At 40.6% G+C, this 13,267-nt stretch overlaps 1 protein-coding gene across 2 annotated transcripts in view; it reads right to left on the reverse strand.

The window, feature by feature from the left end:
• Positions 1–10,609: 10,609 nt before the first annotated feature.
• Positions 10,610–13,267, reverse strand: part of LOC307121072 (GTPase IMAP family member 8-like) — a 53,032-nt gene continuing 50,374 nt past the window's right edge. The window contains exons 6-7 of one of the 2 annotated variants that reach the window (XM_079808484.1): positions 10,902–13,102; positions 10,610–10,796 (exon numbers count right to left, since the gene is read on the reverse strand). In XM_079808484.1, coding sequence (XP_079664610.1) covers positions 11,748–13,102 — 1,355 coding nt within the window. In that variant the 3' untranslated portion in view covers positions 10,610–10,796; positions 10,902–11,747. Of the gene's footprint in view, positions 13,103–13,267 lie in introns of both variants that reach the window. The other variant, XM_079808483.1, reaches the window with a different exon arrangement.

Consider the following 13,267-nt stretch of genomic DNA (forward strand, 5'->3'; position numbering starts at 1 on the left):
ATTTGCCTCACATTTTCCCACACAATATGTTCCTTCTTTCCGACCGGTCCAAACAAAAGTTTTTACAATATTACTCGGTGTCTTGATTAGATCAAAAAGAAGTTCAGTAAACTTCAAATGTGTATCATTATGTGTTGTTCTGTGTGTGCACCTATATCTTGCTGGTTCTAGATCAGTAATGGAATAACATTTTCTGGGATCTGTGCCATAATTGTTTGTCGTATAAAATACATCCATCCCACCAACTTTTGAATCTTGAGTCTGGTTATGGTGCATTTTTGGTGCTTGTGCGTAGCTAGTGAGGTTTTGGTATGGGAGATGGGTAGAACCTGCGTTACAGCAGATTTTTGTGACGCAATTTTGTTCCGGTGCTAATCCGGGGGGCCATGTGACTACTTCTTTGTATGTAATTGGAGTGTAAGATGTGAATGGCCCCTTGATATATTTCCATACCCATCTCTCGCATCCTAAGGTGTGTGTGAGTGTGATGCGTTGTCCCAGTTCGATGCAGGCTGGTCCGGATATTGCCCTGGCGTCCGGCCTCCATGGAATTGCAGTGATTGTCCTGAGAAGGAAGAAGATCATAATTAATTCACTGAACCCTTGAATGGTTTACACTGGGACATGTGGTACCATCTTAATTTTCCTCTGATAGTCACGGCCACGCAGCTGTTACAAACAGCTTTGATTTCATAGGGCCCGTGCCATCTAGGGGAAAATGCGTTTTGTTTCACAAAGACGCGTACCATCACCACATCCCCTTCTGAAAATTTTGTTTCAGAGATTGGATTAAAGTGTGCATCATTTGACAGGTCTGACTGTTGTTGTTTCAGTCCAGCCTGTGCGTACAGCACCTTCAATCTTTCTTGCAATTTCACCAACACAGTCTGCTGAGTTGAAAGCATGAGAGGCCCCAGGTCTGCTGGGGAAATTTCTGGATCAATGGGCAACTTCATCACCCTTCCAGTCATAAGCTCATTTGGGCTAACGCCTGTAGCTTTTGATGGGGTTGCTCGCAGTACAGTCAGAACTGTGGGTAAAGCATCAATCCACCTGTTTTGGTGTTGCGCTATTTGCTTTGCAATATTTTCTTTTATCGTGCGGTTGACACGTTCAACAAAGCCCGAACTTTGTGGACGATAGGCCACGTGGAATCGTTGCTTGATGTTCAGCATTTTGCACATGTTTTTCATTACTTGTCCAGTAAAATGAGTCCCCTGATCGGATTCAATTTGAATTGGTGCTCCCCAAAGAGGGATGATTTGGTTCGCCATCACACGTGCCACAGTATTTGCCGTGTTATTATGAGTGGGAATTGCTTCAACCCATTTTGAGAATTTATCAATTATCACGAGGCAATACCGATACCCCCCTTTGGTACTGGATAGCGGACCAATGAAATCTAATTGCAAGGACTCCCAGGGCCCTTTCGGTGGTTCTGGCCTACGCAGGTTTGTTCGACCTTGTTTTCCCTGGTTGATTGTGGCACACACCATGCAGGTGCTGCACCATCTTTCAATGTCAGCTGTCATTCCCGGCCACCAAAACTGATTTTGTATCAACTGTGTTGTTTTTTTCGCCGATACATGCGCATAATCATGATATAATTTGATTATTGGTTTTTGGAGGGCTTCTGGAACGACAAATTTTTCATCTCGGATTACTATGCCTTCGAGTACTTTTACCATCTGATCATGTTTCAAGTGAGGTACAAGTTCTTCATCAGAGACCCACAGATCTTATTGATACTGTTTGAGGTCAATTGGTGTGACTTGGACAGCACTTGCTACAGAAGCAGAGGGTGTTTCTCTTTGCCACTGATCACCTTTCACAGCAGCCAGCTTAGCCAATTGGTCAACAACATTATTGTTTTCCTCATGCACATCCGGATTTTTGTTGATGTATGCGCGCACTTTCACAATGGAAATGGGAGTTTCTCGCGCTTGTACTTCTTGCCATATGGTTGTTATGGTGTTGAAATGTTTTATAGACGTTCCGGCAGAAGTGAGGAATTTTCGCAATTGCCACTGAGCCATAAAATCAGTTACAACACCAAACGCATACCGACTGTCTGTATATACGCAAAGCGGTTCAGGGTGTGCTTTAATTGCTTCTAGTAATGCAATGAGTTCGGCTTCCTGTGCGGATATGTTAGATGGTAATTTAAACAACAATTGTTGCCTAGCATCTGTTTCGGGAAGATGGGGGGCCCACACTGCACATCCAGCATAAAAATGACCATTTTGACAGAATCGCGAACCATCTATGTACACAGGGGCTTGGCCTGGTAATGGCAGGTCATGTACAAGGCTTTGTGCCTCTTTTACAGGCTGACATGTGTGTGGACTTCCCTCAACATCCCCGAGCAGATGTGGCAAAATTTGTGTGTTCTTAATGGTAATTTCACAGGCTTGAATGTCTGCTAGCCATCTCGCTAATCTTTGGGAAGAAACTCCCTTTATTTGGCCCTGTAATAGCATTCGTACCGGCGTGTGCATTGTGTGTACAACAACAGGCTGAAAACCTACAATGGGTTCTGTTGTTTTTAGCATCCAATGCACCGCTAGCACATGCTGTGTACATGCGTTGAATCCTTGCTCGACCAGAGATTTTTTCCGGCTATAATAAGTGATTGGACGCAGTTTTCCCCCATATTCTTGAGCTAAGACTCCGCTTAGTGTGCTTTCATGCGCATCTACTTGAATGTGGAAAACTTTTGAAACATTGGGCAATCCCAGGGCAGGCGCTGAGCACAAACGCTGTTTTAAATCAGTAAAAGCTTGTTCGTGTTCGTCAGTCCATTCAAGAACCTCGCTTGGTTTTGTTTTTCCTTTTAGAAGCGAATACAACGGTGCCGCGGTGTTTGCAAAATCGGGGATAAATTCTCGCAAATAGTTTGCGGTTCCTAATACTTTTTGCAACGAGTTTAAAGTATGAGGTCGAGGCAGTTCGGCAATGCATTTCTTCCTATCGTCTGTCAAAGCTCTGTGGCTTTGGGTCAGAATGTATCCTAAATAGTGTACCTCTTTTAGTGCAATCTGGGCTTTTTCTTTGTTCATTTTAAAGCCTGCGTCACCTAATATCTGTAACACTTCGTCAACCAGTTGCAAGTGATTCTCCAGTGGCCCTTCTGTTGCGATCAGAATGTCGTCTACATAGTGAACGACCTTGCCATTCCCTAGTAAGGGGCTGAGCACATCTGCCACAGCTCTGTGAAAAATGGCTGGGCTGTTGTGAAGGCCTTGTGGCATTCGTTCCCATGTATACTGCATTTGATTTACAGTAAACGCCAACTTCCATTGGTCTTGTCGTTTAACTTTAAGGGACCAGAAACCATTTTTGATATCAAGCACTGTGAACCACGAAGCATTGGTTGAAACTTGTGATAAGATGGTAGCTGGATTTGCCACTATTGGTGTCGCTTTAGGTAAAACTTTGTTAAGACGCTGATAATCAATGCACAAACGCCATTTACCATTAGGTTTTGGCACAGGAAGGCACAGAGAATTTGTAGTTGAACTGCATCGCCTAACTATTCCTCTTGCCTCAAGCTGTTGCACTATCTCATGAACAGCGACCTCAGCCTCTGGCTTGATGCGGTATTGCTTTTGTGGAGGAGGGGGCTCTCCTTCGATGCAAACCTCAAAGTCAACAAGGCCGCAGTCGTGTTCATGATCAGCCCAAACATTGCTGTGTTTACTGATGAGAAGTTGAACTGGATCTGTACTGGATATGGACATAACGTTTGCATTGCCTTTAGGCAAGCAACCCTTTGTAGTTTTATTCGTTTGCAGTTCAATTTGCTTTTCAAAACAATGAATTACAAAGCCATGTTTTCTCATTATGTCCATTCCCAGCACAGTTCCTTCACTATTATCTGGTAAATACCAGAATTGTTCTGTTAGCACTACAATGCCAAGATCGAGTTGTACCGGTTTTGTTTGTGTTGCCGTCATCAAAGTATCGCCTATACCTTTAATTTGAATTGTTCTCGTGCTTAGGGGTAACGGAATGTTTGTGCAAGAGCAGGCGGCTCCAGAATCAATGAGAATGTTAACTAACCGGCCTCCAAGATTAGCTCGTATTTTGATTCGATTACCGCTTGTGATAACGCTTCCTATAGCAACGGAGGCCACGCACCCCTATTGGGGTTCGCCATGTTTTGCTAACAGTGCGGTGAGCTCTGCCTGTAATTTGTTATACGGCCTTTCTTGGCTCGGTGGCTGCTCTTCAGTTTGCTTTAAGCTGTTTTTTGAAGTTGTCTTCTCTTCAATCAACTCCCCCAAACGCCTGAGAATTTCACTGTCACTTTTAGAGTGCATTCTTTGATTGTTTTGTATTTGTTTCAACTTAAAACAGTTCTGTATAGTGTGGTTACTTTTTTTACAATAATGGCATCGAGACTGAAAATTAGGTTCAGGATGTTTAGCACCTTTCCCCTCTGCTAACCATTGTGTTGTAGAAATGGAACGAGCCTTTGTTTGTTTTAGTCTGGCTTCTATTTTGGAAGCCCAATCCACCAATGACCTGTAGGTATTCTCTGGTGGATCGGCTCCGTGAACTAATGCTTGCTGTATATGGGGTCCAGCGTTATTTTTCAGGAGTTGCAGTAAAACTTCCTGATCACGCTGTGCATCCTCTAATCCCGAATGCTCTTTATATGTTACCCATAAGCGTTCAGCATAAACTTCAAACGGTTCTTTGTTGGTTTGTTTAATTTCTAAAATCCTATTCCACTCAGCGTGTGTTGGCCCCCTTAACTCTAATAAAACCTCCCTCAGTCTTTCATAGACTTCATCGTCTTCCTCATCTTCCAGTTTGATTACAATTTCGCCATTTCTCAATTCGCGGGGCATTTTTGGTTTTAGCTCGTCTGGAATAGTAAGAAGGGCTACTTGCCAAACATCTCTGACTTCTAATTTGTACACCGATGCTTGTAACATTAAGTTGTCCCAGTAGGGTTGGAAAGGGCCTTTTCGTGGCATCATTCCCACAACTTCTTTGTGTTTAGTGCATTCTTCGCATGTTAACGGACGGCTAATTGTAGTGACTTCATCATCAGCGTTAGTCATTGTTTTAAGCACAGCAATTTTCACGGGTTTTCTGAGAACCGCTCCTGATTTAATTCGCGTCATTATAGGACTACGTTGTTTCGGCTCGTCGGGCATGCTTTGCACATTAGCGGGCGCTGAAGAAAGTTCACGCTCTCTCAGATCCAGATGCCCTTGCATACTGAATGAGAGAGCTGCTACATCATCTTCATCGCTATCACTATTGATCTCACTACCCAATTTACGGTTGATCGCCGCGACTCTTACCGCAGATACAGGAAATCCTGCGGATTTGCAACAATCCTCGAGTGCGGACGTGTACTTTTTATCTAATCGACGCTTCTTTTCAAGCTTTTTCATTTGTGATTCCATTGCGTCGCCCTGTCTTGCCCAAGTTTGTTTATCATACACAGATGCTTCGACCTGTGCTTTGAGTTTTTTCAGCTCGTCTGATCGCTGTGATTCTAGCGCTTTTATGCTCGCTACCACGCGTTCGTTTTCTGCAATAGTTATCAAATCATTTCGACGCAGTAGATAGACGATCGCGACCAGAATTTTCTTAAAAGGAGCCTTAGTTTCCAATTTTCGGCCCTGTACGGTACTGTACCAGGCTAAAATTTGATCATTGTTCCAATTAAAATCTAATCCCTTGTTACGCAAGCGAAAAAGGAGCTCTTTAAATTGTATTGAGAGAGCGTCCATTACATTCTGATCTTCGCTGGAACTAGCATTTCCCTGATAAGCCATGTTGTTTTCTAATATCTTATACACCACCGGATTTCTACGGTCTCCGGTCTATGATGAGTTTTCCGACTCGTTCTACAAATGTGTCTATATTGGGTGCGTCTATGCTTTCCCTCAACACGTTCTAAAAGGAAACAAAATGAACTTACCAGGACAGCTGTAGACAGAGAAGAAGAACCTCAAACCTCATCTCATTCAGTTTGGATCTGAATTGTCGCGCCAAAAGACGTCACTCTCCTGAGACTGGGAGATCACGTCGGGGTCACCACTTTGTAAAGTCCACCCACTGGCTCAATGACGAAATCCAGCAGCTGGGTGAAGGACTTCTGCGCGTATGTCTTTTCTGGCTCTTCTGTAAAAATCACTTTAAGATATTAAAATATGAAGATCCAACTTTATTATCTGACTCCATGAATGATTTAATCTGACTCCAATTATATACGTGATTTCATCAAACCAGTTACATTTGCTGATCATATGATTAAGTGTGATTTAATTTAGATCGTTGATTATCTTTATATCTTCCTAGTTTTTATATTCGTTCATCGAGAGACCCTAAATCGCGGAGAGACAGACGCGTCCGGTTCGCGCGCTCACAGGCACAAAACGGTTACTTCTGTGATTAGTCAGAGGATGTAGGGTGAATATTTTACCTTTAAGTGGTTGCACATGCTCACTCAACAAAAAGTGTAATTTTAGTAATATCTACGAACTACAACTTGCCAACCCAGCGATAGTCAGGAATCGGAATATCGCGCACGCTGCGCCCCATGCTTCAGTCGTGGCGTCATCGGTTTGATCTATCATAACCCTAGATTTTGCGGTAATAAAGGACTCTACATCGATCCATACTAGAATAACGATTTCGGAACCATACAAGATAAATCAAGATGAAAGTTTTATTTTAACCAGGCAAAAATGTCAAATTAAGGAATTAAACATAATCCATCATACACAACTTGATCAGCATATAATAGAAAACCCAATTATAAAATAATATAAGAATAGTTGCATACCTGGCAATAGAGACACACAGCAACAGTGTGGGAAGTTCTGGTTACAGATGCTTCCTTGAGTGGTTTGCCAATTCCCCTTAAATACTCACCCAGAACAAAAGAACAATAAACATTCAGCACCCAAATATTTATGAAGCTTTTGGGTTGAACTTTTCTCGTGCCCAAAGGGTCACACCTATCTGAAGGGGATGACAGCAAATGTTTATCAAAAGATCTCTATGAGCATCTCCCACACCCGGAGAACAAGCATTGTTTTCTTTATTTGAACCGGTTCTACTGATGTGGGACTGAAACCTTGTTACCACTCGCATCAAAAGTATTTATATTGACCATGAAAGAGTCTGCAGTATCTGTGAGATTTGCATGCTTGTGTGAGCCCTGAGAAAGGGAGGGTGAAAAGGGTCAGGACTCAGCAGGGAGGGGAGATAAGGTTGAAACAGGTGGGTCCTGCTTTCTCTTGTAGATCTCCTCTTCAGATGAGTGAAGTTTTATTGTCTTATTGCACCTTAGATCTCTTGAGTTCATTCTCAGGTGAAATCCATTCTTACAGCTGGAAGAGTGTGTATAGACATTTTTCAGTATTTTTCTTTCTGTATAAAGTCTGTACTTATGGAAATATATCATGTAGATTGCCCTTTCTGTTTCTGTTGTGCAGTTCTTACAGCAAAACACATCAACGCCACCTTTTTCATTCTTGAAGTGAAGTTTTTGCTTGTATGGTGATTAGATTCATTGCCTCCTTAAAGGAGCTGTATGTAGGACTGTGGCCAAAACTGGTACTGCAATCACTTTCAAATGACTGTAGAACGGTGTATCCCCTCTCCCCCTCCCCCTGACTCGAGGTTGCCAGATAAGCTGCAGGATCCAGCAGGAACGTAGGCTGCTACAAGGAGCTTTCAATGGCAAGTGACGTGTCGTACACAGTAAGTTTTTTTTCTTTCTGTTAATTATGTTTATGCTTCAAGAGCGATGTTTTGTGAAGTAATTATGAATCGCAAAAATGTACTAATGGCGATTAGCCAAATATAATCGTAAATATGAACGCTCGTATGTGACAGTACATTCCCACATGAAAAAATACTATAGTAAAATTACAGCAAAGCTAAATAACATTAGCAATGGTCATACAGGTCCACTTGCAGCATGTTTTGTCCACTATATATGCGAAGAACGAATGAGGAATCATTTTTACTGAGGTAACGTTAGGCTACTGTCTCAAATACGTTTTCACATTGCCATATATAGGCGTGCTAATGTTGTTTTCCTCAGCGTCCCAGCATAATGACAGAGAAACCGGCTCTGATAATGCATTACTAATGTTAGCAATGACGACTCGCCGTTTTTATTTACCAAACAATTCCTTAACGTTACCTTTTCAATTCAATGATCCACCTCCTCCATCTGTGCTAACCTAACGTTACTTTGCACGAACATGCATAACTTTGTTCGACTGTCATGAATATTTGAAATGTCCATTTACATTAAGTACAAGTTAGCCAAACATAGATGAACCTTTCCTGTCCAGGAGAAAATTAGCAACGTTGGCATCAGTCTTCAAATTATTCTCCGTTTTCAGCCGTCTCCATCTTTCAAAGGCATCTCTTATACAAATCCTTGTTTTATCTTGGACACTGTCACGACGTTTTTCTGATTCATAACGAGGCCGTTTAGGTTTCGTAAAGTTAGACATTGTTTATCCAAAAAGTTTGTAGCTGCAGCTGTGGTAACTAGAGCTGGCAACCCGAATGCAGAAACACTACTGACTTCGTGATTGGTCGATAGGTGGAGGGTGGCGCTTCAGGCATGACACAACATGACAACATCAACATCAGTTGAGGGCTGCAACTTCACTTTTAAAATGACAATATCTTGGCCGGACAACTGTTGTCAGTGATATAAGTATTTGAAATTAACATGATTTCTTAATGTCTAGTGACATATCAGGGCCATTTTATGATTAATTGAAATACATTTCTTACATACAGTTCCTTTAAATATGAGAACGCAATGTGTCTGGTGTGCGGCATATGGCACTCCATCAATAGCACAAACACAATACACATAAAGGTATGCCAATAGCAAGTGTCATAGTACACACACATACACACACACACACACACACACACACACATATATATATATATATATATATATATATATATATATATATATATATATATATATATATATATATATATATATATATATATATATATATATATATATATATATATATACTGTATATATATAATCTATATTTAGTTTATACAGTGAAGATTATGCAATATTTCACGTTGGATTATTCAGTTTCTGTACCTGAATATGTTAGACCTGAAACTTAATTCTTAATTCTTAATTCTTAGCGCTGTTCTTACTTTACTGCTGACTGTTCACTTGTATTCTATAAAGTTTTAAATGTATATTATTAGGCTTATATTAGTAGTTTTTCCAGTTGGAATCGAGAATTGTGAAATTTCACTGGGATCTACAATTATTTATTAGTCTTCTTCTTTTCCTTTTGGCTGTTCCCTTCAGGGGTCGCCACAGCGAATCATCTGCCTCCATCTAGTCCTATCCCCTGCATCCTCTTCTCTCAGACCGACTACCTTCATGTCCTCCGTCACTACATCCATAAACCTCCTCTTTGGTCTTCCTCTCGACCTCCTGCCCGGCAGCTCTAACCTCAGCATCCTTTTACCGATATATTCACTCTCCCTCTTCTGAACATGTCCAAACCATCTCAACCTGGCCTCTCTAACTTTGTCTCCAAAACATCTCACATGTGCTGTCCCTCTGATGTATTCATTCCTGATCCTATCCATCCTCATCACTCCCAAAGAGAACCTCAACATCTTCAGCTCTTTTACCTCTAGCTCTTCCTCCTGTGTTTTCCTCAGTGCAACTGTCTCCAAACCATACAACATCGCTGGTCTCACTACTGTCCTGTACACCTTTCCTTTCATTCTTGCTGGCACTCTTTTATCACACAACAGACCTGACACTTTTCTCCACCCATTCCAACCTGCCTGCACACGCTTCTTCACCTCTTTTCCACACTCCCCATTGCTCTGGACTGTTTACCCTAAGTACTTAAAATCCTGCACCTTCTCCCTGTAACCTCACTGTTCCACTTGGTTCCCTCTCATTCACACACATGTATTCTGTCTTGCTGCGACTAACCTTCATTCCTCTCCTCTCCAGAGCAAACCTCCACCTCTCTAGACTTTCCTCCACCTGCTCCCTGCTCTCACTACAGATCACAATGTCATCCGCAAACATCATAGTCCATGGAGATTCCTGTCTGACCTCATCTGTCAGCCTGTCCATCACCACCGCAAACAAGAAGGGGCTCAGAGCCGATCCTTGATGCAGTCCCACCTTCACCGTGAAGTACTCTTTCACCTACGGCACACCTTACCCCTGTCCTACTGCTCTCATACATATCCTGCACCACTCTAACATACTTCTCTGCCACTCCAGACCTCATCATACAATACCACAGCTCCTCTCTTGGCACCCTGTCATATGCTTTCTCTAAATCTACAAAGACACAATGCACAATTATTTATTAGTATTACACACATGATATTTTTTTTCACGGTCTATGGACCCCTAAAGTAGCCTTGGCCACCCATGTATAAAAGTCTAGTTTGACTTTTACTGCTTCTGCTGCACACTTCTCACACATAGAGTACACACTTTTAGGGCGTAGTATAAGTAGGCAAATTGCATCAGTCTTTCTAAACCCGTCTTTCCACATGTTGGACAAGTTTAAATGAAGAGACAAAAGCCTGAGGTGGAGAATATTAATGTTCTTTATTATCGATCAGTAGAGAGAACAGAGTGGAAGAAGCAAAGAGAGATTATCTCAGTCTTTATATATCATGTGGGTGTTAGGCAAGCAGATCGTTCTGGTTTCCAGTTCTTCGCCTCTGACAGCAAAACAGGTCTTGCAAATTGCATTGTCTGAAAAGGGACCCTAACCCTTTAATAAGATACAGAAAAAATAAGATAGAGAGATAGGAGAATAGTACATTAGGACATGTTGTGATAGACATAAATCGTGTTTTTATAGCAAAGCAAAACTTACGGAAAAATGACTGCTTCACAACATCATCCTGTGACGTTAAAAACCTTGACGTGGAGGCATTCTCTGATCTCTTACACATGAAGACCATCATCCCTTGAGACCACACAATCATAAGATTAAACAACAATAGCAAACATTGCGAGAACTAGAAAATGATGTAATATGATAAATTATTAAATGGTTAAAATGTATAATAAATGATTATATGATTAAATTGAATAATGAAATGAAACATGACTATATGATTATAAATGATTAAATTAATAACAAAAGCAAAGAAAATGAAACGCATGTATGGCGGCTCTCTTGAAGCTACACACATTGCTATTATGAATCCTCATCGCTCTATTATGTTTCTTTATGGAGGTCTATTGCTAAATTTGACAATGTTTTCTCTCAGTAATAACTGATCTGATCAAATCTGCTGACTAAACAGAGATAACAAAAGCAAATATATTAACATCCATCTTACAACAGAATGGTTTTTAGAAATGTCAGATTATGCTTAAAAATCGATAGCAGAATCAGGCATTTAAAAACATTTTTGAGTTTGTTTGTTTCTTTTCTATCTTTTTTGTCTTTTAAGGTCTGCTATAATTCATGTTTAAAATCTACCAAGAGCATATTCATTTTATATGATTGCTTTAGTTCAGGTCTATTCAGTCCACCTCTAATCAAACCCTTGATCGAGGTCTTCAGGATCACTGAATGAGCTTCAGGGTTACAGGAGCGGATCTGAAGAGTCCTGATTAACTGAATACAGAGAGAAATACAGAAAACCCTTCACATGTACTACAGAAGACAAGTGCTATAATATGTGGCTCATCAATAATGTGTAAAGATGTTTCACATGACATGACACCGTCTATTTTCCAGCTCCTTTCTTAACCTTATCTCTTCATTCAGTTCTTCTTCTTTTTCTTGATTTAACCTTTTCACTTCGTTCAGTTCTTTTTCTTTTTCTTCCTTTAACCTTTTCACTTCGTTCAGTTGTTTTTCTTTTTCTTCCTTTAACCTTTTCACTTCGTTCAGTTGTTTTTCTTTTTCTTGATTTAACCTTTTCACTTCGTTCAGTTGTTTTTCTTTTTCTTGATTTAACCTTTTCACTTTGTTCAGTTGTTTTTCTTGTTTTCTGGCTTCATCTTGAAGTTTCTTCTTAATCTTCTCAGTTTCCTCTGTATATGTCAGTTTTTCATTTTCTATTTTTTCAATCTCTCTTTCTCTTATCAAGATCTCTTGCTTTTGTTTCAGATTTTCCTTTTCTCTCTCCAATCTGTTTCTCTCCTCCTCTTGTTTTCTTCTCTCATCCTCTTGTTTTCTTCTCTCATCCTCTTGTTTTCTTCTCTCATCCTCTTGTTTTCTTCTCTCATCCTCTTGTTTTCTTCTCTCCCACTCCTCTTTTCTCTCTCGCTCCAGCTGCTCACAATGGCTTTTCATTTTATTTCTCTCTTTTTCATATTCTCTGTCTTTTTCTTCTCTCTCTCTTTCCTGTTTTTCTCTCTCCTTCCCCAGTTCTTCTTTCTCTCTGTTCAGTTGCTCCACTTTATCCATCAGCATCTTCTGTTGTTTTTCTTGTATTTCTCTTTCCATCTCTCTGAACATCTTACATGAGTAGTAACTCCCTCCGTTTTCTTTCACCATGTCGTCTATCTTCTTCAGTAGATCAGACACTTGTGTTCGGTCTTCAGTCTGATTATTATTGAACACATGGAATCTGTTTCCACACGCTTCAATCAGATTCATCAAGGAAGATCCATGTTTTCCCAGATACTGTTCAATGTTTTTTTTCTTCAGATCATCTCCTCTGGTGAAGAGCACCATGGTGTACGTTAAAGAGTTTTCACCAAATGTCTCTTGGATGATCTTCACTGCTTTTTCTTCCTCTTGAGTGAATCGTCCCACTGGTATCAGTAGGAGAAACACATGTGGTCCAGGCAGGATCATGGAGATGCAGTTGGTGATTTCTCTCTTTATTTCTTCATTACTGAGTTTAGTATCAAACAGTCCTGGAGTGTCGATCACAGTCACGTGTCGGCCATTGATTTCAGATGATTCACTCTTACTCTCTTTAGTGACTGATTCATGAGATGATTCTGCGGTAAATGCTTCTCTTCCTAAGATGGTGTTTCCTGTTACACTCTTCCCAACTCCAGTTTTTCCCACCAACACAATCCTCACTTCATCTGCACTTTCTCTTGAATCTAAAGATCACATAAATCACATAAAAATTAAAAACAGTATGTTGAATTTGAAGTGAAGATTGTCAATCATGCCATCAGAGAATATTGTGTATAATTTAAACTGAAGCATCATGTGCTAATCTGATTATTTCTTCTGAACTCTGCATGTAATGTTATTGTTTTATC

Source organism: Gobio gobio, assembly GCF_949357685.1.
Source record: "Gobio gobio genome assembly, chromosome: 24".
In the NCBI taxonomy this organism is placed as follows: Eukaryota; Metazoa; Chordata; class Actinopteri; order Cypriniformes; family Gobionidae; genus Gobio; species Gobio gobio.